The sequence below is a fragment of the Astatotilapia calliptera genome, chromosome 12 (genome assembly GCF_964374335.1).
Source record: "Astatotilapia calliptera chromosome 12, fAstCal68.1, whole genome shotgun sequence".
Lineage (NCBI taxonomy): Eukaryota > Metazoa > Chordata > Actinopteri > Cichliformes > Cichlidae > Astatotilapia > Astatotilapia calliptera.
The window spans coordinates 4,944,534-4,972,267 of record NC_137433.1 but is presented as its reverse complement, the minus strand read 5'-3'; the positions used below and the strand labels follow the sequence as shown (position 1 = coordinate 4,972,267).

Below are 27,734 nucleotides of genomic sequence, written 5' to 3'. Positions count from 1 at the left end.
TACTCCGGCTTCCTGCCACAGTCCAACGACCTGCAGTTAGTGGCAATAGGTAATCGAAGAGTGTAAATTGGCGATAGGTGCGAATGGTTTTCTGCTTCTATGTGTTAGCCCTGTAACAGACTGGTGACCTGTCGAGGGTGCACCCTGCTTCTCGCCCTAAGATAGCTGGGATAGGCTCGAGCTGCCCTGTGACACTGGAAAAGAAACACAGCAGAGAATGGATGGGTGGCTGATCTAACGTAAACATTTCCAGTCACTTTCAGTTCAAGCTGCTTAGCATGATCTCACATTTGCCAATTTCTCTATCTCTTCCCCCTCTGTTGTGTGTGTGTGAGATATTCTCACTTTTGCCATTTCTTCTGTCCCTTTCAACTGATCTGTGAGTGAGTGTGTGTGTGTGTGTGTGTGTGTGTGTGTGTGTGTGTGTGTGTGTGTGTGTGTGTGTGTGTGTGTGTGTGTGTGTGTGTGTGTGTGTGTGTCCCACATATTGCATACTCTGCTTTTGTCCTCAAATCAGGTAGGAAGTGTCTGTGTGGTTGAGCTGGTCTGGTCTGTCTAGACTTTCACTAGATAGATCAGGCTGCACCCACCTGTGAAACAGGTGGAGGGTCACCAGGACATGCAGAACTTGCTGACAGACTCCTGGCCACCTCTTGCCTCCTTAGTAGAAAGGGGCCACTCCCAGAGGCAGAGGGCTGTGAGGCACCGCCCGCCGGGCCCTCTCCTTTGGGAAAACCCTCAACACTGGGCCGAACCTTGGAGTTCTGTATGTCCATTCAGGCACACTCCATGCTTGATCTGTGGGCAATTCCTCTCAGAAGTGGAGGTCACGGTGGAGGCGTCGGAGGGTGGAAGGCGTTCCCTCAGTGGCTCTCCTCTTCTGAGATTCTGTAAAAACAAAAGTCAATGTAGTGTAAGCAGCTTGAAAGAAAGTAACTGAACTTTTTTAAATTTCTGGGAGACGGTTGCTCACACGCGGGCGGCACAGTGGTTAGCACCGTTACCGCACAGGAAGAAGGTCTTGAGTTCAGCTCTACCGTCGCTCTGTGTGGAGTTGGCATGTTCTTCCTGTGTTTGCGTGGGTTCTTTCCTAGTACTTCGGCTTCCTGCCACAGTCCAACGACCTGCAGTTAGTGGCAATAGGTAATCGAAGAGTGTAAATTGGCGATAGGTGCGAATGGTTTTCTGCGTCTATGTGTTAGCCCTGTAACAGACTGGTGACCTGTCGAGGGTGCACCCTGCTTCTCGCCCTAAGATAGCTGGGATAGGCTCGAGCTGCCCTGTGACACTGGAAAAGAAACACAGCAGAGAATGGATGGGTGGCTGATCAAACGTAAACATTTCCAGTCACTTTCAGTTCAAGCTGCTTAGCATGATCTCACATTTGCCAATTTCTCTATCTCTTCCCCCTCTGTTGTGTGTGTGTGAGATATTCTCACTTTTGCCATTTCTTCTGTCCCTTTCAACTGATTTGTGAGTGTGTGTGTGTGTGTGTGTGTGTGTGTGTGTGTGTGTGTGTGTGTGTGTGTGTGTGTGTGTGTGTGTGTGTGTGTGTGTGTGTGTGTTTGTCCCACATATTGCATACTCTGCTTTTGTCCTCAAATCAGGTAGGAAGTGTCTGTGTGGTTGAGCTGGTCTGGTCTGTCTAGACTTTCACTAGATAGATCAGGCTGCACCCACCTGTGAAACAGGTGGAGGGTCACCAGGACATGCAGAACTCGCTGACAGACTCCTGGCCACCTCTTGCCTCCTTAGTAGAAAGGGGCCACTCCCAGAGGCAGAGGGCTGTGAGGCACCGCCCGCCGGGCCCTCTCCTTTGGGAAAACCCTCAACACTGGGCCGAACCTTGGAGTTCTGTATGTCCATTCAGGCACACTCCATGCTTGATCTGTGGGCAATTCCTCTCAGAAGTGGAGGTCACGGTGGAGGCGTCGGAGGGCGGAAGGCGTTCCCTCAGTGGCTCTCCTCTTCTGAGATTTTGTAAAAACAAAAGTCAATGTAGTGTAAGCAGCTTGAAAGAAAGTAACTGAACTTTTTTAAATTTCTGGGAGACGGTTGCTCACACGCGGGCGGCACAGTGGTTAGCACCGTTACCGCACAGGAAGAAGGTCTTGAGTTCAGCTCTACCGTCGCTCTGTGTGGAGTTGGCATGTTCTTCCTGCTTTTGCGTGGGTTCTTTCCTAGTACTTCGGCTTCCTGCCACAGTCCAACAACCTGCAGTTAGTGGCAATAGGTAATCGAAGAGTGTAAATTGGCGATAGGTGCGAATGGTTTTCTGCGTCTATGTGTTAGCCCTGTAACAGACTGGTGACCTGTCGAGGGTGCACCCTGCTTCTCGCCCTAAGATAGCTGGGATAGGCTCGAGCTGCCCTGTGACACTGGAAAAGAAACACAGCAGAGAATGGATGGGTGGCTGATCTAACGTAAACATTTCCAGTCACTTTCAGTTCAAGTTGCTTAGCATGATCTCACATTTGCCAATTTCTCTATCTCTTCCCCCTCTGTTGTGTATGTGTGAGATATTCTCACTTTTGCCATTTCTTCTGTCCCTTTCAACTGATCTGTGAGTGTGTGTGTGTGTGTGTGTGTGTGTGTGTTTGTCCCACATATTGCATACTCTGCTTTTGTCCTCAAATCAGGTAGGAAGTGTCTGTGTGGTTGAGCTGGTCTGGTCTGTCTAGACTTTCACTAGATAGATCAGGCTGCACCCACCTGTGAAACAGGTGGAGGGTCACCAGGACATGCAGAACTCGCTGACAGACTCCTGGCCACCTCTTGCCTCCTTAGTAGAAAGGGGCCACTCCCAGAGGCAGAGGGCTGTGAGGCACCGCCCGCCGGGCCCTCTCCTTTGGGAAAACCCTCAACACTGGGCCGAACCTTGGAGTTCTGTATGTCCATTCAGGCACACTCCATGCTTGATCTGTGGGCAATTCCTCTCAGAAGTGGAGGTCACGGTGGAGGCGTCGGAGGGTGGAAGGCGTTCCCTCAGTGGCTCTCCTCTTCTGAGATTGTGTAAAAACAAAAGTCAATGTAGTGTAAACAGCTTGAAAGAAAGTAACTGAACTTTTTTAAATTTCTGGGAGACGGTTGCTCACACGCGGGCGGCACAGTGGTTAGCACCGTTACCGCACAGGAAGAAGGTCTTGAGTTCAGCTCTACCGTCGCTCTGTGTGGAGTTGGCATGTTCTTCCTGTGTTTGCGTGGGTTCTTTCCTTGTACTCCGGCTTCCTGCTTCCTGCCACAGTCCAACGACCTGCAGTTAGTGGCAATAGGTAATCGAAGAGTGTAAATTGGCGATAGGTGCGAATGGTTTTCTGCGTCTATGTGTTAGCCCTGTAACAGACTGGTGACCTGTCGAGGGTGCACCCTGCTTCTCGCCCTAAGATAGCTGGGATAGGCTCGAGCTGCCCTGTGACACTGGAAAAGAAACACAGCAGAGAATGGATGGGTGGCTGATCAAACGTAAACATTTCCAGTCACTTTCAGTTCAAGCTGCTTAGCATGATCTCACATTTGCCAATTTCTCTATCTCTTCCCCCTCTGTTGTGTGTGTGTGTGAGATATTCTCACTTTTGCCATTTCTTCTGTCCCTTTCAACTGATCTGTGAGTGAGTGTGTGGAGGGCGGAAGGCGTTCCCTCAGTGGCTCTCCTCTTCTGAGATTGTGTAAAAACATAAGTCAATGTAGTGTAAGCAGCTTGAAAAGAAAGTAATTGAACTTGTTGAGATGGTTGATCAAACTGAAATATTACTGTCATGGTCCAGTTACGCTACATGTATTTGTTTTTGTTTCTCTCACTTTCTTTCTTGCTTCCCTGCTCACAACGCGATGCCTGGGTGGACCTAATCATGGGCTCCCGGTTGCTGTCCTCACACCTGCAAGCAATTTCTCACCTGAGGTTCATCATCCTGTTTACCAGCCACTTCTGAAGGCAGTTGCTTGGAGCCCTTTGTCGCTGGACTACTGTGTAACATTCGTTAGTGCAATTCTAGCTTTGGAAATATTTTGATTTCTCTTTGTGCTTTGCTTGGCATTTAACATTTTGTCCTTGTATATAGATTTTCCGTGCCCCGCCTTGAGACCCTGTTCGTGAGTGTGGCAGTTGCAGTGAGCCTGTGGAGCCCCCCACCCTCCATGGACCTCTGGATTCGCTGGACCCCTTCTCCCCACTTGTATATAGTGCACTCTGTGTCATGTAAATAAAAAAAATGTTTATTGTGATTCGTAGTCTGCGCTTGAGTCCTGCTCAGCCTTGACAATTTTTAGTCACTTTCGGTTCAAGCTGCTTAGATTCCCATGATCTCACATTTGCCATTTGTGTGTGTGTGTGTGTGTGTGTTTGTCCCACATATTGCATACTCTGCTTTTGTCCTCAAATCGGGTAGGAAGTGTCTGTGTGGTTGAGCTGGTCTGGTCTGTCTAGACTTTCACTAGATAGATCAGGCTGCACCCACCTGTGAAACAGGTGGAGGGTCACCAGGACATGCAGAACTCTTGCCTCCTTAGTAGAAAGGGCCACTGCCAGAGGCGGAGGGCTGTGAGGCATCCAACCCCCATCTCATCAATAGGGGGGTATGATCTGAAATAACAATAGATTGATAATTGCAAGTTTCAATAAGTGGAAGAGGACATTTATCAGTGACAAATGAATTTATCCAATAGAACATTTTGTGGACAGGAATATAGTCGGCGCATGCCCTGGATGAGTATCCTTATTAGAGCTTCTTTCTAGGTTAGAGAGCACACAGCTTGTACCTCCAGCTAAAATGAGATTGTGTATTGTCATATCCAGAATTCACGAGAATTAATAGACAATTAAGGTTTCATCATCCCATTTGGGGGCGTAAATGTTGGCTTAAATCAGTTCATAAAGTTGTCCATAAAGTCCATAATGTTGGCCAACCACAGTAATACGGACCCATAATAAGGACCCATAGGATCAGATAAAATGGTTGATACAGGAAATGGGACGTTTTTACCCATAAGGATGGCCACCCCTCTGTCTTAGAGTTAAAGTTGGAATGGACTATTTGGCCAACCCAACCAGTCTTCAATCTATATCGGTCTGCTATACAAAGGTGAGTCCCCTGTGGAAAAGACATATCAGATTTTTTCAGTTGTGTAAGCACCTTTTTGTGCTTAACAGGGTGATTCATAGACTTAATGTTCCAACTTACAAAGTTGGCTGCATAACCCGTAAGCTTCGCCTGTATATTGACAGCAGCCATAGAGTTATCTAATCAAAGAGCAACAGTATGAACGTGTGTGTGTGTGATAGCCACTAACGTCTAATCACATTTATGTGAATTAACTTATATTTAAGCTATTTTACTTTAAATGTAAGTGATATTTTCTTTTGAAAATCCTCTAAATTAACTAGTTTTAACTATAGACCTGGTAACTAGTCTGGGATATTTGTAGCTGATGCTCCATTTTTGTACCAGTAGGTGGCAGTGTGAGACCATGGTTTGGCCTGTTGTTAGTAGTCAGAAGCATGCTCAGCACTGTTTTCTCATAATGTTACATGTACTCCCTGCCTTATCATTTCTTTCCTGCTTGCAGGCTAGTATTGTACCAGAAATAGAAAATAAAAGCAGTCACACCCGATATATTGCATAGATTAGTTATTAAGGTCAGAAACTGAAAGCACAGAAACATTGTTTAGTCTAGTAAATTCAACGTTCTGTAATGTTACTGATCGGCTCCACCTTTATAGTGTGTTGTTTTAGTTGTTTGTTTTCTGCCATAAAGTATTTACTTAAATTCAGTGCACATATCAAGATGGTAGTGATTACACCATTCTTTCGGAATCTTTCGAAATTCATGGATTATCTTTTTAGCATTCATTTTGAAGCGAGTTTCATAAGAAAATCGGCTTTGTCTATGACAGTGGAATATGTTCATTCTCTTTGTCTATCTGATAACGGAACACGTATTGAGAATATGTGAAATCCTATCTCGCTCTTGACGGAAGCAGTTGCATCTTTTCCCTCTCCCTTCCCTTATCTTTCCTGCTTGGCTTCTCATGTCCTTGTGTATTCTCGTGTAACTTTCTAACCCTCAGAGAGTCTCTCAGTCTTGTTCTCTAAGACCTAAAGAATTATGAATTTGATCAACTGGTCCCTTAACGAAATTGACACCCTATTTTTGATGAGAAGCCTGGGCTCGGGAGAGCCTGATTGTCCTGCAGAGCCCCTTGCTGCCGGATACTTGATGGTCGGTTGCGTCGTGTGTCTGGCGACACTCTCAATAGAGGACGTTGAACGAGATCTACCCATTCAGAACCATGATAACAGAGTTCTGGCTGATCGGAGCTGGCTTGAACCTGGCTTATCGAAAACAAAGAAAGCGGTCCCACAAGGCTGGCCGACGTGATTGACGATGGGCAATCTCTGAGTACTCACACTGCGTTTATTGAACGCAATATGGATAAGATCTTAGAGAAGCTCACGGCTCTGCAATGGGAAATTGACAGATCAAGTGACCAGTGATGGACATTAGACCAACTGTGAAATTGCATGCAGTTGTTCACATTAACCCAAACAATCATCTCCTTCACTCATTTGGCTCCTGAACAAGAAATTCTCTCTGATCGTATCCTTCAAGGACACCTGCGTCGGATCAGGACTGTTGACTTTGCTTAACCAGGTAAAAGGACACTCTCTCTCAAGTTGAACAGGACACACACACGTACACTGACGCAGATGTACACTCTCCCCCCTCCAAACGCCTCCAATGGTTGCACCCACCCGATGCAGACGGCGATTGACCGGGCCAGCGTGGAATCATGCTGCTGTCTACACTGGCAACCTCTCACCCCATTTACCCATCCCTGTTGCTTGTCATGTGTTTTCATGGTGTTACAGTGTGAAGATTCATGTGCTTTTTGTGCTGAGGAATTTTTGTTTTCTGTTCTCATACTGATCCCCTACCAGGAGCTCAGTCTGAGTAGAGTTCTCTTTTTTCCTCCTCCACTCCCCTATTGTGTTGTACATTTCACTGTTTTTCTGTAAGCTCCCTGTTCTGACCTGTCTCCCCAATGTGATGTTTGTGTATGTATGGTCAGAAGGGGTCCAATTTTGCTGCAGGCAACTGCAAGTGACAAATAAAGCTTCATCATCATCATCATAATGTGAGCTATTTTTGGAAAAAGTAAATACACAGTTGTACTACTATAAAGTAACAAAAGACTGCATGAGCTTGAATTGGAATAAATAATGGAGCAACGACTAGCCACGTCTCCCTGGCTAGTAATTTCTTTCCTGGTTGCAGGAAAGTAATTTTGGAGTAATTTTTGACCAGGATATGTCCTTCAATGCACATATTAAACAAATATGTAGGACTGCTTTCTTCCATTTGTGCAATATCTCTGAAATGAGGAATATCCTGTCTCAACGTGACGCTAAAAACCTAGTTGTAACACATGATACTTTACCACTACAGAACGTAGAGGAAGTTAGGATCTTGGGTTTATGTTCTCTAGAAATCGACTAAGGAGCACGTGACACACAGCTAAAAGAACAGTTAACATTTATTTAAACAAAACCATAAATAGTCATTCAACAATTCACAATGAGAAAATTCCAATAGTCCATGTTTGTCAGCCTGTGTACTCAGTTCAGGGTTCTTTTCAGTCTTTTCTGTTCAGGTGTGTGAAGTGTGTGTGGATAGTGTTAATGTTAGTAGTACTACCCAGGCAGTGTATTGTTTTGAGATCTCATAAGCTTATCTGTCAGGAAGTAACACGTCTGTCACTTCTAAGTAGGCTGCAAACCTTCCTCCATCGCAGCTGGGATCCTGAATCCTGGCTCGCTGCAGGTGAATTTACTGGTCTCACTCGCACAATTTCACACTCCAACAAAAAGACCAACCTGCACAGGGCAGTGAACACATTTTGCATTAATATTATAAAACAACTTAATCAACACTAGTGACCATACACCTCTCATTTTCGTAAATGACAACTTAATGCAATCGATAATAACAGAATTAAAGAACCTTAAAACGGTTTCCATAGGCACTTATCACACAAAATTAACTCACATCTCCTCTTTTGTGAACAGCAGTAACAATAATCCAGCGCTTACTGAATTGTGAGAATGCACCTCATCGATGCACGAGAGAAGTACAAAACGTGGTCGCAGTACTATTTATTCAAAGACTGGTCATATTTATTTCACTTCAGTTCATTTTTATTTCAAACATGTACATTTACCATCATTACATAATATCATTCAATTCTTTTGTTTGAAAAGGAGTAGGCAGAAGTATACACTTATTTGCCCCTACCCCCTCAAATTTTACATCTCATTCATTTAATTTTCTTTTAGTCTTAAATTAAACAAACAAACAAATGAAACAACAGCAAAACAAACAAAAAAATGACAATATCATTTCTTTCATATAAATAAAGACAGAATACGTAAATTAGATTCACAAATAATGAAACAAACAAACCAAAACATCACTTCAATTACGGTCCTGGGTTTACCCCGTTTTCTTCATTCTTATATTTGTTTAAGATTTGTTTTTTATATTTTATTTTAAACTGGTTTATGTTAGGGGTGGGTGATATAAACGATAAACGATATAATTTTGGCCAACGATAGAGATTTTGACTATATCACTCTATCGCGATGGCGCATGTTGATGATGTCATCAAACTGCGCCTGTTTTGGTTGAAAGCATCGCAGCGGCTACAACCATTATCATCTGCAAATTATGCTGGGCGACAGTCATAGCAAAGAGATGAAGCACTTTTGAAATATGGGGAAAGCCAAAAACTGCGCTTCCTCCACTTCCGTAACATTGATTCATTAATGTTGAATTCTCTCGCAGCTGTTCTATTCTCATGTTGTTGCAGTATATTAATAACTAACCTCGTATTGTGGATGAATAATCTTAGTTGTTCTCCTGACTGAAGTTTGGCCCGTGTATAGCATCCTGCTATGCGATTGCATTTGTCCCTGACCACCAGAATCCCTCACGTTGAGTTTTAATGAGTGATAAAAAAAAGTTGGCGTTCATCCTTCATCCTTCACTGTGCTAATGTTATGCTTAAATAGCTGTGTCGCTAGCAATCACGTAGCACAACATTATATACCAGGTAGTCCAACTTCAGTAACCCTACAAACGCCACTGCTGTTTAGTTTCCTGTTTTCATTTATGTTGGAAGTGGTAGCAGAGCTGTACGTTTGAATTAGTTTCAAAAATCTCTCAGTCAGAACATGGTATGTCATGTTTAGGTGTAAACTAGCGAGCTAACTTCCTGTTAACTTCTAACTCCGTTAAATGTAATAACTTCTGTTTTCATGGACGCATGGATGTTAAACTTAATTGTTACACCTGATAAAGCAGCAACGCTGATAATTTTATTAAAGATGAAAGAATTTAGACCGTTTTTAACTCTCAGTGTTCCTTTGACTTTGGGACCTGAAGCAGACGGAGTTTTGGACCCAGATTACTCCGCGAGGCTCCTCACTACGGCAGCTGTAATGCTCTGACAATCCATCAAGCAGTGCGGCTTAACAAAGTTGTACTAAAACATTTTTTAACAGATTTCTGCACGCCAAAATCGGTTCGAGGTCCGTAAGCACAACCAGAATTCATACATAAGGCACACTCTCGATTTTTGAGAAAATTAAAGGATTTTAAGTGCCTTATAGTGCGGAAAATACGTTATACAGAAGAAAAGAATATATCGCGATATATATCGTTACTGCACATGCTTCAAATTATATCGCGATATGAATTTTAGGCCATATCGCCCAGCCCTAGTTTATGTTGTTACTTTCTTTTATTTGTTCTGTTCTGACTGTTCTGTAATTTAACTCCCGCTATTGAGATAGACATACTTTGTCGTTCTAGGACTTTGTATTTTTAAATTCCATTTTCCTCTTAAGTTATACCCCCCTTCTCTTTCTATAAACAATTTACAGATGTCTTTTGCATTTTATTTCTTGCTTTATATATTATTTGCGTTGTTTCAAACTTCACCAAGTCTTGGAATTTCATGCATTTTGATAAAGAGTGCATTTGTATGTTCCCTGTACCCTGCATTATTTATTATTCTAATGGCCCTTTTCTGCATTATAGTTATTGTTTGTGTATTACTTCTGCATGTGTTTCCCCAGACCTCTACACAATAGCTCATATATGGTAGTAGTGAAGCACAGTATAATATGTGAAGTGCTTTCTGATCCAAGATTTGCTTTGTTTTCCCCAGAACGGCAATGCCTCCTTTCCAATTTCCCCCTAACAATGATGGTGGTCAATGATCACACCAAGAAATTTTATTTCATTTACTCTTTCTAAATATACATTGTCAACACATATTTCTACTTCGATATTTTTCTTATGGTTTCCAAATAACATAAATTTGCTTTTATCTAGATTTAATGATAATTTATTTATATCAAACCACTTCTTTAATATCTTTAATCCCTGTGTGATCACCTCCAAAACCTGTGGCAATTCCACACCTGAACAAAATATATTTGTGTCATCTGCAAATATTACAAACTTTAGAATCTTCGATACTTGGCAAATATAATTTTTATACATAATAAACCTTCTGGCCCCCAGGCAGGAGGCTCAGGAGCATTAAATGCAAAACCACCAGACAGAGAAACAGCTTCATTCCAGAAACTGTGAGACTTCTCAGTCAATAATGGACAAGAACTGTTATTGTAGCACCTAATCACTACTGACATCGTCACTTTATCAATGCTAGACATCATGCCATTTGCTGCTAAAGTATTTATACCTACATTTCTATATCTATACTCCATACTGGTACTCAGGTTGTTGCACTCTATTTATTTTATTTGTATTATTTTAATACTTGCATTTATAATACTCAGGTTGCTGCACTTAATTTATTTGAAATACTTATTACTTGTTATTCTGTTTTCTTTTTATTCTGTTTCTTCGTTACTCTGTTTCTTTCGCTCCGGGACCACGTGCACGTAATTTTCGTTACACCTCATGTAAACATGTGATGCGAATGACAATAAAGAATCCATGAATTCTTTTGGACCTAATACTGATCTTTGAGGTATGTCACAAGCAACATCCATCAATTTAGATTCCTACTCATTTATTTGTACATATTGTTGCATATTCACTACATAGCTTTTTATCACTCCAAAACCACTCCCCTAAACCCATACTTTCCATTTTTTTTATTAGAATTTCATGACTGACAGTATCGAATAGGGCTGCCACAAACGTTTATTTTGATAGTCGACTAGTCACCGATTATTTTTGCGATTAGTCCACTAATCAGATCATGCAACACAGAGCTTACTGCACCAGCATGCATCTGCTCTAATATAACTATCATTAGCTTACAGCTTTAAGTGTATGTGCTAACTAAAAAATAAAGACAAGATGATAGTTTATTAAATTTTAATTAAATTTGCAGATTGTTTCGGTGAAGTTTAATAAACTCAGCCGTCTGCTCCTTGCTATCTAAAATATAACAGGACACCAGAGTATATTCTCGAGCATCTCACACTTCTGATGATCAGCTGTCTGCTTGACGTTTATTCAGCTGTGTAAAAACTATAACTTTAATCTCAGCCAAACCAATTTACTCAGGAACAAATAAAATACTGAAAAAAGCCAAACAATAACATTTTTAAGTTATCTAAGTGACTTGGATATCATGTTTAACCTGAGTAGCGAAAGACGGCGGTGGGTTTGAAAATGGTTTGCCAGGAGTCCGGTGTTCTCACCGGCTCTAGCGAGCCTTGAACCCCGGCTAGCTATCGAGCTAGTGGGTAACAGACGTCTCCGAAAATGTCGGGGCGCTTTTGAAAATATGTGGTGTCTTGATAAACTGAGCACATATTTGAAGTTTACACAGCTACATTCTCTCCTGAAATATGTTAAACATTTATTTTGTGACCCAGAAAGAATAATAAGAGTAATATTAAAACTAACTAGCTGCTGCCATTTTTGGAATCTTCTGTTTCAGTCCGTTATTACACTCTTAAATCCTACTACTTATTCCTGTGTCTTTTGGGATCTTACAAAGCTTCAAACGACGCGTCGACTATTAAATTAGTCTTCGACGATTTTGATAGTCGATGTAATCGTGACTAGTCGACTAATCGTGGCAGCCCTGGTATTGAACAGTTTTTTTAATTTAAAAAAACTCCAAGTGTGTACTTCTTATTATGTAGGCAATTCACATTTGTCCACAAAACTGTCAAATCTTTTTATAAATTTTTATAAACTTTTTATAAATAGTCACTGGTCTATAATTTGCAAAGTGATGCTTTTTACCTGTTTTGTAAATTGGAATAACTTGAACAACTTTCATTTTTTCAGGAAAAAAACCTTTTTGAAAAGACAAGTTGAAAACGTATTTTAACGGTTTTCCAATACCATAAATAATCAGCAACTCTCTTACTGTTACAACATCAATGTCATTCCAATCTGTACTGGTTTTGTTCTTAAGTCCTCTAACGATGTCATATATTTCATTCTCTTCCACTGCTCTTAGAAACACTGAGCTTCTATTCCTTTCAATATTTTCACCAGTGTTCCTTTCTATTCCATCGGCCTTTATTTCCTCTGCCAGTTTTGGCCCCATATTTACGAAGAATTCATTAAAACCATTTGCTTTCTCTTTCATTTTGTTAATGCTTTTTGTCCCTTCTATAAAGTACCCAGGGTAATCATTGTTCCTTGATTCATTTTTGATTGTACTGTTTATGACATTCCATATACCTTTTGTGTTTTCTTTATTGTGTTCTAACCTTTTAATAAAATATTATATATATATATAAGATATAGGGTGTTCTTTTTTTCCTGGCATTTTGCAGTCCTTTAGTCATCCATGGTCTTCCTGCATAGTTGTGTTTCCTGTTGATTTCAATCACCTGGCAGTTTTTACCAAGTAATGTGTTACTAATGTGTGTTTAATGTGTTCTTAAAAATGCTTCATAAGGTTTATTAACTTCTTCGTGTTCATAAACATGAACATGAAGAAGTTTCTTGCTTTAAAAGTTAATTTTTAAGACAGTTAAATGTCTTCTCTGTTCGAATTCTTTTGTAAATAATCTTGTGTTCATTTCTGTTAATTTTATAATGGCAATTATAAGATGCAAAGACTGGTAAATGGTCACTTATATCATTGATTATCATTGATTGATTATCATCTCCTTACAGGAAATAAAACTTACTTCCTAGCTTTCAGAAAAAAACATCTCCGATTGGCTTAGAGTATCAAAGATAATACAGCACTTAAAAAACACATAGAATTTACACTACACTTAACTAACGATTAGCTTGCTATGCTAACGTAGTGAGTCAACTCACCGGAAATGAACAGGGATCATAAAAGAGGTACATCGGCATCAACCAAAAATGTCCGCATTTCCCAACAAGCGGAAGAGTAAAATCCTTTTTTTTTTTACAAGAAATAGGGAAAAATTCCTGGTGAGTTGCTCCGACCAGCATTTGTAGCCTTAACGTTGTTCTCCTTCGCGATAACGATTCAAGTTCACAAGCACTACACAATCTCAGAGTGCCACCTACTGACACTCTTTGGGAACTACAGTTAATTTCATGATGCAATTTTAGGTGGGTTACATAGTTCATGCATTTATTACTTCTAGGCTGGACGACTGTAATTCATTATTATCAGGATGTCCTAAAACTCCCTGACAAGCCTTCAGTTAATCCAAAATGCTGCAGCAAGAGTACTGGCAGGGACTAGAAAGAGAGAGCAAATTTCTCCGATATTGGCTTCCCTCCATTGACTCCCTGTTAAATCCAGAATTGAATTCAAAATCCTGCTTTTTGCATACAAGGTCTTAAATAATAAGGCCCCATCTTATCTTAATGACCTTATAGTACCGAATCACCCCATTAGAACACTTCCCTCTCGCATTGCAAGCTTACTTTTTGTTCCTAGAGTATTTAAAAGTAGAATGGGAGGGAGAGTTCTTCAGTTTTCAGGCCCCTCTTCCCAGTGGCGTGTCTAGAAAATTTTTGTTGGGGGGGCCAGGTAGGGGCACAGATTTGGAGAAGGGTGGCAGATTTAATTGGCAGATAATGTTTTTAAAAAAAAATTCTACCAACCCTTAACCATAATTCAATAATCCTATAAACCTAATAACCAAATGCACTTTTAACTCTTATTAGAATGAGATTTTAACCACTACGGTGCAAAGTTTTTAGATACTGCGTTGATAAAGTACAAGAGATACAATCAGTGCTTTGTCAGTGTTTACTCAGCATTCAAGGACAGCAATATTTGCATAGTATTTTTACTGACATATACTGCACATATGTTTTGGGCAAAAACATTTTTGAATATTAAAATACGAACATTTGTAGCAAACAATTGACAAATTAGCCATTCCAATGCAAAACTTTCTCTGCCTGTTAAAAAAAGAAGATAATCTTCTCACAAACTGGTGTTTGATTTTGAAACAGGAAAAAAGTGGAGAAACAACTGAAAAGACTAATATTTGAATAAAACCTGAAAGCAAGTAAATACTTTCTATGCTGCCTTATGGTAAACTTTGGTAATATTGATAAAGAACAACACTGGCTGATGATGAAATACATTCAGCTGGCATGGTGACACTGCCAGTATAACCTGCAGGGCTGGACTGGGACAGAAAATCGGGCATTTTGACTACAGACCGACCCACCAGGTATTAAAGCCATAAAGCCTTTGAATGAAAACAAACCCTGTTGTGACAGTGATGTACAGTCTTTTTGGTATATGTATGATTTCTATACATTTTACGTCAGATAAAAACTTTGGTTGTAAGATTTAGATAATTATTTAATAAAAGCTAGATATTTTAAATGAGAATAAGAAAGAAAAGTATTTCTTTGTGCCCCCTTTCCCTGTTAATGCCCTACCTGGCCCCCTGGCAAAACTTTGCTAGACCCGCCCCTGCACAGTTACCAGCTGTCAGCTACATAAAAAAGGATCCTGGTGGGTGGTCTTCACGTTTCCCTCTCACCAGATATCCAAACCGACATCATGACCAGCAGCTTTACAGCTGTGGCTCCAGCAAACATCAGCTGATACTAGAAATTAATATTAAATAAATTCTAACAACAGCCGATCAAGCTTAAACGTGCTGCTGTTGTTTAGCGCGACATCTGCTGGTTTCATCTTTCTGGCGCAAAGTGGGCGATAAACAAACAAGAGAGAAAAGCCGATCAGCTGATCATCGATCAGTTTCATGATTGAAGTAGCAACAGGAGAGGGAGGATGAGAGAAGAGGCAGCTGTGCAGCGTAAAGACAGAATAAATCCAGCTTTGTGTCTTTTTCCATTCTAGCTGAAGTTCGGGACAAACTGCGTCTCTTCTCAGCTCAATACGAAACGTGTAATATTTTCTCTGATTGAGGGACCATTCCATTTTTTTAAGGAGCCGTTGGCAACTCTACTAACTAACCTTATGAATAAAATAAAGTTCACTATCAGTAACATCATAGCAACCGAACAGCTGTATAAAAACTCCAAGCTGGCTAGAACGCAGTATGAGTTATTGCAACTGACAGTAAAAAGTCAGCACAACGAAAATAAACTCCACCTAAACTTAGTTCATATCTGACCCAGATAGACTGCAGGTCATAACTTCTTACCTGAAGTTCAGTTCACCTGACACTCGGACTGGCGGCTGCCTCGGGGCTCTCCTCCTGCCTCCCCTTCCCTCATCCACCTGCTGCCTCTGTGGAAGCCCCGCCATAGCCACCACCAAACAACGGAGTTATTTCTACACATCGACCTGCATCTGGCCAATCCACCACCTCTCATTGTTCATGCCGTTACAAAAAAAAAAAAAAAATAAGTCAAATAAGCCCGATGGCCAGTCCAGCTATGTTAACCTGCAACCAAATCTGCAGCTCCATACAGCAATGTTACGACTTAGATTACATCTTATAACTCATAACTCTTATGTTAGCTCCCCTCTGTAGCATACTGTCTGAAATATTCCACGGCTGCAATAATTCTTTAAGTGTTATTTTTTCCTTGGTATTCTAATTTCGCCGAAGTTTACTAAACTCAACAAACTTAATATTACTTACCGGGACATTTATTCTGTCCTCATTTTCTTTCACCGAAAAATTGTTTCCTGCAGTGACGTCTTTCGTGCTTGGCTCTCCTACCTTTGCTAACGTGATGCACATAGCGCAGAAGCCGATGCTGCATTCACTTACACTCGGATATCTGAGCGTCACCGTGAAAACATAATCGGACATTTGATATTTGATTGAATTTTATTGTTTTGCCTTTGGGGTGGCACCTGGGGTGGCCAGTCTGGTTGGGGGGGTGGCCTGTGCCCCCCCAGGCCACCCCGCTGGACACGCCATTGACCATAGCCAAAGAAAGCTCGTTTATGACCAGCATCATGTAAATAAGCGCTCTGTAGAACCATCGCTCCATCCTCCAATCCAGCAGGTGGCGTCAGCGTGCCCGCAGGGTGAACGTCAGCCACAAACGAAGCCGAAGAAAACGTTAGCGTCATTTCCTGGTTGCTGTGCGACAAGCAACTGTAAAACTCGAAGCTCTGAACGCGGTCCTCTGTCATATAAATCTGCGAGTGGTCTCTGCGTGAGGCGAGCGGCTTTTCCCGGTGAGTGAGAGATTGAGCGTGAGGTCCGGAGCGCGCACAATGAATAAAAAGGGCTCTGAGAAAACACGCCATGTGGTAGCCTGGCTTAACAAAGCGGAGTGGGATCCAAGAGCACCTGGCTGCAGCCACTGTGGAGCTCCACAGTAACCGGAAACACGTGACCTCCACACTAACCGGAAACACGTGACCTCCACACTAACCGGAAACACGTGACCTCCACATTAACCGGAAACACGTGACCTCCACACTAGCCGTAAACACGTAACTTCGGTTAAATCTACTTTGACAGCGAAAACTAAATTGCGTTTTTGTCACTATTGATGCTGCTGAGAAATAAAAATGGTTTTAAGTGGGGGGTTTTAACACTCTGGGTTTGTTCAAAAAAATTCACCATCCCCTAAATTGTTCGTGGCCAAAAGTGACACTTGCTGTTTCGCTGATTTATTTATTTTTTTTACAGTACATCGCGTTGTGCGTTCTGATTGCTGTAGACCATTGTCAATCAATCTAGTCCAGTGTCTCCTGTACAGGAGCGGTCCCTAATAGGCCCACGGACCGGTCCAGGTCCGTGAGTCTTTTGGTACCGTTCCGCGAGAGTTGATCCTCCGGTGTGAAATGTATGGTTGTAGTTGTGTGTCTTATTTTGAAAGAACTATTTACGCGTTACCATAGCGACCAGAGAGCGCTAAGAAGCAGAGAGGAGGATGTCTCTGTCATTGTTGTTGGCGCACAGCTCAAGTCACGTTTATCATTATATTTACAAAATACCACAGTTTCTTTTTTTAATTCTTTTGTTGTATTTCTCCGCGACACCTTAAAGGTCGTTCCCTGAAAATATTGTCTGACATTAAAGTGGTCTGTGGTGCAAAAAGGTTGGGGACTCCTGCTGTACAGTACAGAATGCGTTTAGCTTGTCGAATTTACATAAATCTTCGATCGCTAGCAGTGTAACTCTGAAGTGCTGTACTGTATGTTTGGAAGTTTTCTCCCAAACAAACACAACAATGCCGACGAAACGTTTTGCACCCTCAAATGCACCTTTTGTTTTCATTCCATAATACTGGACTTGTGTTTCTACGAAGGTTTGAACTCTAACAGTGTTTAAACAAAAGAGAAAAGTGTGAAAATGTTCATGCCTGTCTGAGAAAAGTGTATAAAGCATGTAGTGAGTGGTTTTACAGTCTTAACATCTGTAATAATTGTAAAAAATAAATTTGGCTATGGATTTCACCTACCGCGGGTTATTTTTAGAACGTAACACCAGCGATAAACGAGGGGCTGCTGTATTATTAATAGTAGAGTCTGGGACATCTAATTGATTAATATCAACATTGATTATTATTCACTATTATTTTTGTTCAAGGAGAACCAAAAATATAAAACTCTTTCAGCTTGTTTGTTGCCAAAAATGGCCACTTTTTGTGTATGTTCACAAAATGCTATAAAATGTAGATTTCTTAAAACATTTATCTACTTTTACCGACGTGACTCTTTAAAATAGCACCAGTCCTTTTCATCAAAATCAAAATTGTATCTAAATTTTTTACTCTTTATAGCCAGTTAGGTTATATATTACCATTAACTTTTCAGATAAAACGGTGATAAAGTCCTAATGTTTTCATGAAACTTCCTTTTTTTCCCCATCTGAGCATCGGGGAAAAGGCTGTCTTGCAATTGTTGAGGTCACTAGTGTGTGCCCCATTTCTTCCAGGATCACTCTCGTTATAGGTTTTAGTGGACTCCTAGTACTGCGAAGTGGTTTCATGGTACAAAGGGATTGCATTCCAAGATCTGTGATTCTGTAGAAATGAGCAGTGATGCCCTTCCTACCATCTTTCCAGAAAAATAAGTGATCTGGAAGCTGTTAGGCTGACTTACAGCAGCAGCACTTTCTGCACCTGCATAAACTCCAGGACACATTTACTAACGATGTTTGTTGCTGTATGTGCTGCAGCTTTGAATTTTTTAATAATATATATTTTGTTAATATTTTGGCTATGGTGTCTTGTTATGAAATGTAAAAGAGTAAAAGTGTTGTTAGCAGGTGCTTCAAAGCTAAGTTTGACTGGGAAACTCAAAGCTCAATAGTCTGTATCAACAGAAATTCACTGCAGCCTATGTAATATTTCATGCGTCATAATTTATTCTACTCTATCTTGCAAATAGATATTTGTGTGGCAATGTCATGCACAACACACACAACTATTAGATCCTTAAGATCAAACCCGTGTCATTCCACTGCAGTGCAGTAGTCAAAAAAAAGAATAAGTGAAGTGTCCACAAATGGCCAGGATAGAGCCCAGAGTGTTAATTTTTAAAATGTATGAAAATATTATTGTTTACAATTATTTACTGTTAATATCAACAATAAGCTTTTTATTTTGAAATTACAAGTTTAAAAAAAATGCTTTTACATTTAATGCTGTTACACTGTAATCCTTTATTATAAGTATGGACACAGAATCAAGTGAACAACATTTTGAAATAAGTTTAATAGGAATTTTGTACTACGCAAAAACAACAACAACAACAACATATTAAACAAACAAACAAACAAACACAGCCAGTGCCTTCATTTGTCCATCACATGTCAAACATAGCACTGACCCTTAGCCCCTGCTCATCAGCACATGCATTCAAAAAGAGCTCCATGTCCTCTGCAAACTGAAAAACAAAGAGGAACAAGTCCCTTGCTCCAGTGTCTTCTTCCTCTGACATGTCTCTTAAGACCCTCTGCTGGTCTCCTTGATTTAAGGACACATATTTGGGCATTGTTACGTGTCCACGGAAAAGTGCCTTATTTTGGACAACCCACTGCACAGCAGGACGCAGATCTGCAACAACTGCTGGCTCCTGTGTCAGGCAAATGGGGATAAAAACATAGTTATTTCTCTGCTGCAGAACAGTTTTTTAACAGTTATTCAAATGTCACTAAACATGTAATTACACTACTGTTTAAAGTGATTACTGACCTGACTGACTTCCTGTAACTTGCGCTTTTTCACTCTGAAAATGGGCACGTGTTGTCCTTCAAGCACAGCTTTGGCTTCCTCTCTCCAGTGTGCAAATAGCTTGCCAGAGCTTAACAGAAAATGTTGATATTGTTAAGGTGTGTAAACTTTGACACAACATAGAACAGAAGTCAAAGTATAAATACCTCCTGAGATCAAAGTTCTCCATCAACAGCAAGCACCACCATTTACGCAAGTAGGGCATGTCTGACTGTAAAATATTAATATGAAACATATTTAACAACTTTCAAAAGATTCAAGACTCCATTGCTGTGAAAGTAAATAGAATACTTACTATAGTATAGTCAAATGAAGCATCCAGTGCCACGTACAGAGCAGACTATTTGTAAGAAAAAATAAAAATGTCATTTTTCTTTAGAAGCTTAAATTAGCTTCTGTATGAATCTCAAGAAGAGAAGAGACAAATTACCATCAGCATGAAGATCCCACAGTCAACTCCATAGTCTTGGCTTGGAAAACCCTGTATTACATTGAAAATAAAGGCTCTTTAATAAAATCCCTTAAAAGAAGACTAGTGTAATTCATATTATTCACCATACACTTAAACTAGCACATACCTTCAAGTCACAGCTCTTTTTTTCTGACCACTGCCCGGGAATGATCTTCACTGCAAGATTCCTTTTTTTTTTAAAAAAAACAGTTACATTCACAAGTTAACAGATGATGATCATGATGGGTGTGAAATGTTTATTGCTAATAGCACCAACTGTAACTACAGGCCTTAGGAACACGACCTCAAAAAAACAGCATAACAAAATGAAAAAGTACAGTCACATGCTCACAGTTGGTCAAAATAAAGCATTTACAGCTTTAAGTTAATGTTGGCATATTTTATAAAATAATTTTTAATGGTGTTTTATGTTAAAATAGAACACTGGAAGACCCAATTTATGTCTGAAACTCATCTACAGACAGTATCACTGACTTGATCATAATTTGAAGATGAGAATAAAATGTTGAAGCATCATGCTGATATATCCATCCATCCATCCATCCATCCATTCGCTTCCGCTTATCCTTTTCAGGGTCACGGGGGGCGCTGGAGCCTATCCCAGCTGTCATAGGGCGACAGACTGGACAGGTCGCCAGTCTGTCGCAGGGCTAACACACAGGGACAGACAACCATTCACACTCACATTCACTCCCACATTCACACCTAGTGGCAATTTGGATTATCCAATTAACCTATCCCCACAAGCTGCATGTCTTTAGACGGTGGGAGGAAGCCGGAGTACCCGGAGGGAACTCACGCAAACATGGGGAGAACATGCAAACTCCACACAGAAACTTGCTGATATAGTTTATAGAAAAAGCATGTGAGTGTACTGTATGTGTGAACACTCAAGATCAGCAGAACATGATCTGGGATGCACTTAACCTGGAACACTGAACAGGTTCCTGAAAACTCCGGAACAAACCAAAAATGCTTATAAAAATGTGACCTCAAAAGTGAAACATATTGTTGGCCACCAAATCCTGCCTTGGTGTATAATGGGTCAAGAAAGAGGATTTCTCTTTTAGGTGGCTTCAGTACCTAAAAGACAGTTAGCCATGACTTCAAACCTGAAAACAATGTCATTGCAAGCGATCACAGTCAAAGACTTTTGAAACTGCGTCATAAAAGCTTGAATACATCTCAGACACATAGCAAAATTCTAACAGTTTGTACGTGTCAAAAAACAAGACTTACACACAACTGGAAATGACCAGGTGTCCAGAGAGGGAGAACTATGATGTCCATCCTCTGAGCATCAGTCTGAAACAGAATTGTATTTTTAAGTATCCTGTATATGAACTCGCACCAAAGTTATAAAAAAAATCATTTGGATTACTTGCTTGTTTCTTTAAAGGACGGTACACTTACAGGAAAGGACCGCAATGGATCACAGCCATAGGGTGCAAGCCAAGTCCGGGTGACAGTCCAGGCACCCCATATGCTTTGAAAGACCTTATCATATGTCTGCCTGCTCTTCATCTTCTCCCTCAGTCTGGTGATGAGATCAAAGCGGGAGCCTTTGGAGTCGATGTTGCATGCTTTACACAATTTTCTTACCACTCCAACCTGACAGCAATTAGGGAAAACTGTAAATGGAACAACCCCAGAACTTTATGTCATATTCTGAAAACTTCAAAGCAATGTTACCTTTTGTTTGGCAAGTTCATCCAACAGACGGTCTTCTGTGACACTGCTAAGCTTTGCTTCATGTGAAGAGCTTGTTCCTACTTTTTTAAACTCTGTGTTAAGCACAATGTCACTTGTTCGAGTTTCACTCCCGATCCATGGTGCCCAGTGCGTGTAACTTGGTGGAACGGAAAATGGATTCTTCACACCGCCTACAGAAAATGGCATGTTTTTAATTACAATCTAAATTACTTTAAAACACTGAATGACTTTCAAAAAGTTTTTGCCATCACTCACTTGGAAAAAAACCACGGCTTATCATTTCCAGGTGAATAGAGTTCCAAAAACCTTCAATGTCATGTTCACCATTGAAGTCTTCCGGGGCTTTGAGGTCACTCACTATAATAAATTGACTCATGAAAACATGCACATAATGTACACAATGAAATATATACACAAATGTACATTAAACTTACCTGCTAACTTGAACACCCCTTTTCTGTGTAAGTCCATAACTACCACAGGGGGGTGAAACCCACAGTTTATGCAGGAGTACATGTATTCTGCGTCAGTCAAAGCCTCAAAATGGCAATAAGCATGAAAAATGGTATCCCGAGAAGGAAACTTCACTCTTCTTAAGCCCTCCAATGAGTCAATGACCCTTGAAGCAGATACATGGTTCTGTAATATGACAAAAGGGTGAAGAAGACTATGATTACACAGATATTTAAATTTGGTCACCAAAATATCATAATGACACAAACACATTTTTAAAGCAATCTTCAGATGAGTATATTTTATTTTTGTGATCCTCACCTGCAGATTTTCTCTCAAAAAAAGGCAAAGTTCAAGAGACAAAACAACATGGTTGTCAAAGTTGTGAAGCCCATCTGTCCACTCCTGGTACCTGTAGACCATGTGGCACCGAGGACACGATCTATGGTGTGTTGAAACATCTGTTAAAGACAAATCACATTAATGTCAAAACATTAGTATAGGAACAATTATAACTAATTATTTCACACTGATGTTTAATCTTATTCATTAAAACTTACTCTCAATCACTCCCATCATGCTGACAATCCTCGCTTTATTGGTAACTAGAACAGCCTCATCAAGTTTTGGGTGCTCTGGGCACACCTGGCACAACGTTTCACATGGAAAGAGCTGTTTCTGATGATCCATTTTCTGTGAGATGACATTTTCTGGAAGAGATCCAGGTATTTTTTTCTCTTTAAAAATATAGCGTATACTCCTTTCGACGGCAGCATTGTCCTCAAAGGAAGAACTCTCCTGAGTCATCTGTGATGGGGTGCCTGATGATAGTGGTACAGTTGATTTGAAGATGTCTCTCTGTGTCTGGAAGAGATGCCATTTAGCTATGTTTTTATGAGGACATGATATTCGAGGCTTTGCACAAGCACAATGCCAGGTGTTCCTCAGAGCATTGTAAGTCACAAATATTCTGCCAAGACGGCAGAAACTGTGTATTTCCGGCTCAAATACAGACAAACAGATCTGTGTTGAGGATCCACCAAAATCCACCCTCACACAAAGTGGAGCATGTGCCATCTGGGCAGCTTTCTGTCTCTTTATGCATGTAGCAGCTTTGGCCTCTCCAAAAAATTTAAGGTCCACCATTTCCATCACGATGTGCTCTTGAAGAAAAACCTCCTTTACAGTTTCTCGGCAGTAATCTAGTGAGCGAAGGTGCTCACATAAACTGAAGCCTAGTCCGCTCCGCTGGGCCAGCAACTGGTATTGCTGACATTCCTCCAGCTCACATCTGATATTGTGAGACACCCCCCATGTTTTCCTCTGAACGTGAACTGGCACAGAAAACCCATGGCCAGTTCTCTGCACAGCAAATAACCCTGTAGTTTCATCTACACAAACACACTGCAGATGACTGGCCAGGCAAACATCTATTGATTGGTTGGAGTGCTTCCTCATCATGTGAGCCTTGTAGTTTTTGGTACGAAGAGTAAGGCCACAGTGAGGGCATGTCAAATTCATGGACTTTCCATCAGCTGCAGTTTTATTGAACGCAGAGGGTAGAGCATATGAATGTTCTAACAAAGAGTCAGAAAATGGTTCCGATCCCAAAGACAAAACCTTGGGGGGGAGACGGGGCTCCTCGAAGAGTACTGCCGGAGGAATACGGGGCTCCTCGGAGAGTTCAGCGGGGAGCAGTCCTGATAGTGGTGGCTGACTTGGTATTGAAGAATGCTGACAAGACAATAAATGCCTTGCCATATCCCCACGCCGTATGATTGTAAGATTACAGACAGGGCAGTGAAAGTGTCCTGTTGTCCTACAAGGCAGCCTGCACCGGCATATCATTTTATCTGTAAGAGAAAAAAACAAACAAACAAACAGATGTAATTTAAATGTAGTTGTATAGAATGCAATCAATTTGTCTAACAATCAGATTGTACATGTTAACAAAAACATCCAAGCCAACCTCAATAATGAAAGTTAAATGGTATGGATCACAAATGTTATGTCAAGAAAAGTGGTGAAAAGTAAATAAAAATATATTTTATAAAAACACTATTTTTGTTGCAGATGAATGCACTGAACTGTACAATATCAACAGCAACTTTTAAGTCAACAAAGATACTGCAGAAGTGCTTAAAAAAGTGCATATTTATAACTATAAAGTATATTTAATACAAACATACCTTTGAAAGGCAAAGCATTTTTTATATGCACACTGAGATGCTCCTCAATCTTTGCCCTGACAGCAGGGCTGAAAGTGGGGCACAGAGGGCAGTGAAAAAGTCCTCTGCAACACGTGTTGCATTCCTGCAATTCCGGCTTCAAGCCCGAATTCCAGATTGATAAGTGCATCTAAAACAGAGAGAGAAACAGATAAACACCATATACACATTTAAGTTAAGGTTTTAGCAGAAATAACAATTTACAGTTGGCATGTAATAGATTTGGGAAGAAAATCCTTGAAAAAAACCCCACAAATATATTACAAGACACTTTAACTTGTGAGACATGTTTCTATTGACATGTAACAGTCAATTGAACAGGGGCTAACTAAAATCTGGGCAATAAAAAAGCTGTACAGAAAAGAATGACAAATAGAAGTATTGATAAATATATAAATCTGTTTGTAACGAAATTTACAGTGTTGACGCTAACCAAAGGTGTCACAAGTACACACGTTCCTTACTACAGTTTAGATACCTCTGTTTAAAAAGCACTGACTCAACTTTTTAGTTAAGTCGAAGTAAGAAGTACAGGGTCTAAAATATAATTTATGTACAAAATTTTGAAGTAATCTTGCGTCCAAAGCACGCGTGCAGGGGGCTGATTTACAAATGTACGCATTACAAAGTACAGATACGCGTGCTAAAATGTGAGAAGTAGAAGTATAAAGAAGTATACAGTAGGCACAAAAAAGTACAGCAGTAAAGTAAAGATACCAGAAAATTCTACTTAAGTACAGTATTGAAGTATTCATTATTTCGCATCTCTGACGCCAACAATAAATCATACTCTAATGCAAAATGTGGTTTTTGCTTCTTCTCGCCCACAGAAGAAGTTAATCCAGCTCTCTTACTGAAACCAGGCCCAGGAAAAAGCATATCTGTGCGTTTCTCTGCCATGGAGCACGATGAAAAAACATTAAAATAAGGAGGAATGTTGTTGTAACGCAAAAAAAGTGGCAACATGATCATTGTAAGAAAACTAGACGATTCCTAGAATTATGAAATCACTAACGGCAAACTTATTTAAGAAAGACTTAACCAACCTTTGCGATCAACTTGCAAAACTTCCACGGTTTCCATGCGTGTTTACGGCTACTGTGGAGGTCACGTGTTTCCGGCTACTGTGTAGGTCACGTGTTTCCGGTTAGTGTGGAGGTCACGTGTATCCGGTTACTGTGGAGCTCCACAGTGGCTGCAGCCAGACCCTTCTCGTGGGATCAGGTTCGGGACTACCTTTACTCGATGGACTCCTCTCTGCAGAGGTTTGCGTTAGAGAGGATATCGGCTTGGAGGGCCAGGTGCGCTAATAGTTTTCCCGTGGCCGTGGACTGCACAGCAGACCTCGTGCGCTGCCAGGTGCGGGACCGGTCCGGACAGCTTACCGGAGATGACTTGACCCTGATGTACGGGACGGCCCTGGTAAGATTTGTTAATCTTATCACGGATCGCCAGCAGGGGAGAAAGGCCCAGCCGCTGAGGCAACTGGCTGGAAACTTGAACATCCCCGAGTGGGTGGTGGATCTGAGGCACGAAATCATGCGTGGGACTCTTCCTTCTTTGAAATGGTGCCGAAAGGGATGTAAGGTGGCCCTGGAGTGGCTCCAGCAGGAGTTTTGGTCCAGACAGCTGGGAGGAGGCCCCGATGAGCAGCTCGTTGCCAGGCAGAAAGAAGTGGATGCCTGCAGAAACGCTCGGGAGCTGCTGATCTCTTTTCAGAAGGGCCAGTACCAAGCTTTTGATGATGGGTCTCCTGAAGACAAGGGGAAGAGCTTGTGGCAGGCCCCCTTAGCAGACATGAGTTCGTTGCTGGGTGAGATCAAGCAGTTTGCACTGGGGTCCAGGGAGCTGTTGATTGATGTGCTGCTGGAAGACGGTTTTCTTGTTCCTACCATGGAGCAGCTGGAAGCATTAGGCTGTGCAACATCTGACAGTGCCAGTCCCACTGAGCCCAGAGTCCCACAAACCTTCCTGCGCTTTTGGCTGCCCCTGCTAAAGATGCTTAACTCTTCGTCTTTCATTCACCTCTTCCTGGAGAAGCTCTTTGTGGAACTGAAGCTGCTCAGCAAAGAGCCCAACGGTCACAGGTGTTTCTATATTTCTGCATGGATTTCAGAAGTCTTCCTCTGCAACAACAACAAATTTGAATATCATTTTGAGACAAGGTTGCAGAAGAAAGCCAGAATGAAGGACAGGATTTTCATCGACCGCATCAAGCTGAGGTGGCAGCAGCTTCTCTCTGCATGTCTGGATGCCCCCTGCATCAGCACACCTCACCTGATCCAGCTAGTCCTGGATGACATGGAGCATCCCCCCCCTCAGGAAACCAGAGAGAAGCTGTTCCAGCTCTGCTCCATCTACACACAGACAGAGCGCTCAGAGGCCAGCACACCTCTGCAGCAGCAGCAGCCCATATATACTGTGAGTATGCTGCTGGACCAGATGCAACACTCCTCACCGATGGACTCGGAGAGAAGTGAGGACCGCAAATGGGCAGACGTGCAGGCTGAAAGAGCACTTGCCCTCAGACACGTAGCAGCATCCCCGGGGCCTCGGCTCCAGCCCGGCCAGCTGAGGGCCTCCTCTGGAGCAACAGCGAGCTCAACAAACTGAAATGTGGACTGAAGCTTTTTTAAGTTACTTGTGTTGTTTTTGTTACTTGTGTTATTTTTTGTTTTATGTTAAGCACAAGATTGTTGTTGTTGTTGTCATTCCAGCCTCCGCTGACTCTTGTTGTGCTAGAAGCAGTTTTGAAGCAAAAATACAATATTCAGAAGACAAAATGTTGTGGAATTTTAACCATGAGCACAGTGCAGGTTCAGCAGTTGTGATTGTTTCTGTCCAGTCGAGCTCGTTAACTAAACATGTTGGCAGAAGCAGAAATAAAACTTTCAGAAGACAAAATGTTCTGATTTAAAGAAGGACCAAAGGAAGGAAAGCATAGGTTTTGATTAAGTCTGATAAACTAGAATTATAAGGTATTGTTACATTAAAAGGAGCAAAATGAAATAAAAAGGCTATATCAAAAACAGGTTATAACATAGGAAATGTGAGGTTTTAAAATGAAGTTAGTGTCAGCGTTTTAAGAGAGTGGTAAAATGATGAGTAACGTTGAAGAATATATATAAATACAAGTCTATAAGTCAAGAACATAATTAGGATAAGGCTTTTGATTAAAGAGTCCCAACTATGATAAGTTAGGGAGATGCAGGAAAAGGTGTTTTGTTTCCTTTGCAGAAGAT

General features: G+C 41.2%; 2 protein-coding genes, 2 long non-coding RNA genes and 1 pseudogene across 5 annotated transcripts; 2 read left to right on the top strand and 3 right to left on the bottom strand.

Annotated features, from left to right (window-relative positions):
- The first annotated feature begins 3,551 nt into the window (after positions 1-3,551).
- On the top strand, positions 3,552-4,221 carry LOC145432147 (uncharacterized). The gene is made up of 2 exons (XR_013912426.1): positions 3,552-3,976; positions 4,059-4,221. It is a non-coding gene; the product is annotated as an uncharacterized LOC145432147 (long non-coding RNA).
- Positions 4,222-6,651: 2,430 nt separating this feature from the next.
- Positions 6,652-13,504, bottom strand: LOC145432148 (uncharacterized). The gene is made up of 2 exons (XR_013912427.1): positions 13,330-13,504; positions 6,652-7,871 (listed from the first exon to the last, which is right to left on the bottom strand). It is a non-coding gene; the product is annotated as an uncharacterized LOC145432148 (long non-coding RNA).
- Positions 13,505-16,005: 2,501 nt separating this feature from the next.
- LOC145432215 (ribosomal biogenesis protein LAS1L-like) lies at positions 16,006-27,396 on the top strand (annotated as a pseudogene). Its single transcript, XR_013912493.1, has 2 exons — positions 16,006-16,713; positions 25,698-27,396. The product of XR_013912493.1 is annotated as a ribosomal biogenesis protein LAS1L-like (transcript).
- Positions 19,089-21,566, bottom strand: LOC145432214 (structural maintenance of chromosomes protein 5-like). The gene is made up of 8 exons (XM_080308893.1): positions 21,512-21,566; positions 21,338-21,403; positions 20,205-20,265; positions 20,057-20,107; positions 19,922-19,966; positions 19,773-19,837; positions 19,588-19,696; positions 19,089-19,468 (listed from the first exon to the last, which is right to left on the bottom strand). Exons 4-8 carry the CDS (start codon positions 20,063-20,065, stop codon positions 19,199-19,201), a joined length of 498 nt encoding a protein of 165 aa, XP_080165019.1. The 5' UTR covers positions 20,066-20,107; positions 20,205-20,265; positions 21,338-21,403; positions 21,512-21,566; the 3' UTR covers positions 19,089-19,198.
- LOC113008408 (uncharacterized) lies at positions 21,205-25,703 on the bottom strand. The gene is made up of 9 exons (XM_080309106.1): positions 25,539-25,703; positions 24,454-24,622; positions 22,825-24,117; positions 22,586-22,725; positions 22,246-22,450; positions 22,067-22,168; positions 21,791-21,981; positions 21,512-21,709; positions 21,205-21,210 (listed from the first exon to the last, which is right to left on the bottom strand). The coding sequence occupies exons 2-9, from the start codon at positions 24,620-24,622 to the stop codon at positions 21,205-21,207; spliced, it is 2,304 nt and encodes a 767-aa protein (XP_080165232.1). The 5' UTR covers positions 25,539-25,703.
- Positions 27,397-27,734: the final 338 nt, after the last annotated feature.